The following is a 3,224-nucleotide window of genomic DNA, read 5'->3' as shown; positions in this document are numbered from 1 at the left end:
CAGGAGTTCGAGACCAGCCTGAGCAAGAGCAGGACCCCGTCTCTACTAAAAATAGAAAGAAATTAGCTGGACAACTAAAACTATATAGAAAAAATTAGCTGGGCATGGTGGCGCATGCCTGTAGTGCCAGCTATTTGGGAGGCTGAGGCAGGAGGATCGCTTGAGGCCAGGAGTTGGAGGTTGCTGTGAGCTAGGATGACGCCACAGCACTCCAGCCTGGGCAACAGAGCGAGACTCTGTCTCAAAAAAAAAAAGAAAAGGAAGGATCTAAGAAAGTGACATTTAAGCTGAGCCCTAAACAGTCAACCGCGGGAAGAAGCGGTGGGTTCATATAAAGAGGAGATAATGTTCCGAGAGAGGAAACGGCATGCGGGAAGGTTCAGGGCAGGAAAGAACGTCACACTCAAGATACATAAACTGTAAAGAGGGACAGCAAGAGATGCATCTGGAAAGGCCGGATCTTGTTAACCATGAAATGAAACTCTGACTGCATCCCAAGGGTGGAGAACTGCTGCGATATTTTAAACGTGAGGCCGTTGAGATCAGATCAGATTTGTGGTTGGATGGAATCACTTTGGCCGCAACGTGGCAAGCAGAGCGCAGGGCAGGAGGAGGATGAAGATGAGGGACCAGGACTAGAGGCTTTGGGACCATGCCGAGGCGATCGTAGTGACAAAGCGGAGAGAGGATGATGGGCTGAACTAGAATAATGGCGGCAGGGATGGAGAAAGAGAGAAGATGGAAGAGATGCTTACGTAGGCGGAGTGAAAAAATGGAACGACGTAGCATTTGAGGATGATGAGGGAGAGGGTAAAATTTCTAGCGGAGCAGTTAGGTGGATGTTGACTCTGTCATTTATCTATTTACGCGACAATTGCTCACTGGGCATCTGCCGTACGCCAGGCACTGTCCGTGTTCTGCGCGTCCGTGGCGAACAACACAGATCGCACCCCTGTCTGCGTGGAGCGGACGTCCTGGCAGACGGAGACAGACGGCAAACTGATCGGTCACTTCAGCGAATGGTTGGGAACCACGAAGAACATAAAGCGGGGAGACGGGACGGAGAGGGACGACAATCGGCGTAGCGTAGTCGGGGGAGACCTCGCGGGAGGGGATGCTTGGGCCGACAGCTGGAGGATGAGGAGGAGTCAGGAGGAAGGTTCCAGGCAGAGAGGGCAACACAGGGATGTGGGAACAGACCCGCCACAGTCGAGGAACGGCGAGAAGGCTGAGGAGGCTGAGGCACAGTGACCAGAGCCGGGGAAGAACCCACGACTGCAGGGAGCTGGGCCAGGCCAGTTCCCGCTGGGGCCACCGAGATGACCGGACACGAGAGAGGAGGCTCGGGGCTGGGGGAGAAGGAAAGGATGTGTCCGCTCTGGGTGTAACTTCGAAGGCCCACTTGGAACCACAGGGAATGTCGGTAAAGAAATCGAGGGGAGCGTCTCCCTGGGTAAGCCCCGTCCTGGGGTCTGAAGATCTGCAAGAGCCGGTCCACTCACTCAGGGGCTCACCACGCGGCAGTGAGGACAGACGAGAAAACACAGGGTCAGAGTGTCACGCAAAGGCTGCGACTCAGCGTGGTTTATTCCGAGCGAGGCGGCCTGCTCTGGGTCTGTTGGGTCGAATTTGAGGTTGGTGTTCTACTGCCCACACTTTCGTCAGGGACATAATTTAGTCACCATTCGCTGTACCTGTCTGTATGTTAATTAGGTTACTATTAACCTGTGAGAAAAATGAGTAGACAAATGAGCTAATCAAGAGAACTCATCAAAGTGCAAAAGAACTGTGACATCCCATCAATATTAAGCAACATCTTTACGTCCTCCTCGAGGGACACTGAGAGTACATACAAAATTTCCAGACCAACCTTCAAAGCCTGGTGCAGTCTTTCAGCCAAAAAGGCAGGCGTGTTCCTCGCACAACGAACTGTTACGAAAAGCAAAGGGAGGTTCAGTCTCATTGAATAGACGTTGGGTTCATCTAGAGTAATATGTTTCCAAAAACAACTCTCTGGGTTAACACACCACTCCACCTCCTCCCCACGGCTGGCTTTTATTCAGAACGAAAGAATGGCCACTCAACCTGAATTTCAAAGCCTTACAACAGCATATTTGCACGGAACTTCAGCACAGTAATTATCTTCGGCCATGGGGAAAATAAAATCACCTGCCAAAGAAACTCCCACAGTCTCTGACTCATCTCTCGATCGCAGACACACCGAACGCCTAACCCTACACGGATAACTCCCCGGGGTGCTCTGTCGCTCAGTTTCCACCGAAACCAAAGAAAAACTCGGGTCTGACGACCGCAGAGACGTTGCCCCAAATAACTCAGTCAGCAGGAAGGGGCGCTGGAGTTCTATTTAAAAGCAGTGTTTCCAATGCAAAGATTTTCTTTTACATGGACCGGATTAGAATTTACAGGCTGGGTAGAGTAACTACATTAGAACCAGCACCTGCTATCTAAATTCAGTTGTCTAAAAAATACTACAGCCTTGGCCGGGCGCGGTGGCGCATGCCTGTAGTCCCAGCTACTCAGGAGGCTGAAGCAGAAGGATCGCTTGAGCCCAGGAGTTTGAGGTTGCTGTGAGCTAGGATGACGCCACGGCACTCACTCTAGCCAGGGCAACAGAGTGAGACTCTGTCTCAAAAAAAAAAAAAAAACCACTCCTGGTTTAGCACCGCTGGGCTAAGGCAACCCTCCGCATTCTGCAGGTGAAGCAAGGGGAGGCCCAGAAGGATCAGACGACACACCAAGGCTATTTAGCCCGTTCAAGGCAGAAGCGGGACTCAGGTCCCAGCGCAGGGCATCTTCTGTTACGCTCGGCCCGAAACGAAAGATCGCGGTCACGACCCCGCGGTGCCTTGCGACGACCTCTCTCCTGCCGGTCGTGTTCCTCGCACTGTACCTTCCCACACGCCGCCCGGTATTCCTTCGCAATCAGCTGGCGCTGCTCGTTCGACCTCTCCGTCAGAACGCCGATGAGTGTCTTCTCGTCCGTTCCTAAATGACATCGAAGTTATTTTACTCACCGTCAACCCAGCGACGCTCGATGTACGTCCTGAACGAAAGAAAACCGACCAATGGCCTGAAACTAATGCAGAGGGTAGCGTGTTTTAATTTTGAATTTCCAGCTTCTTACCCGGTTGGAATCTTTATTTCTTCATTTGTCTGCCCGGTTTTGGAGACAGAAAATTAACTTTATTTGGATGGTTTTGGGG

At 51.8% G+C, this 3,224-nt stretch overlaps 1 protein-coding gene across 1 annotated transcript in view; it reads right to left on the bottom strand.

Moving 5' to 3' along the window:
* Positions 1 to 3,224, bottom strand: part of ANXA3 (annexin A3) — a 73,043-nt gene that overhangs the window by 25,157 nt on the left and 44,662 nt on the right. The window contains exon 5 of the mRNA XM_012653894.1: positions 2,780 to 3,006. Within this exon, the coding sequence (XP_012509348.1) occupies positions 2,780 to 3,006 (227 nt within the window). The remainder of the gene's footprint in view (positions 1 to 2,779; positions 3,007 to 3,224) is intronic.

This window comes from Propithecus coquereli, unplaced genomic scaffold (assembly GCF_000956105.1).
Source record: "Propithecus coquereli isolate 6110/MARCELLA unplaced genomic scaffold, Pcoq_1.0 Scaffold433, whole genome shotgun sequence".
NCBI classification, from domain to species: Eukaryota; Metazoa; Chordata; class Mammalia; order Primates; family Indriidae; genus Propithecus; species Propithecus coquereli.
Note: the sequence above shows the minus strand (reverse complement) of the source record. Positions and strands in the feature narration are given on the sequence as shown.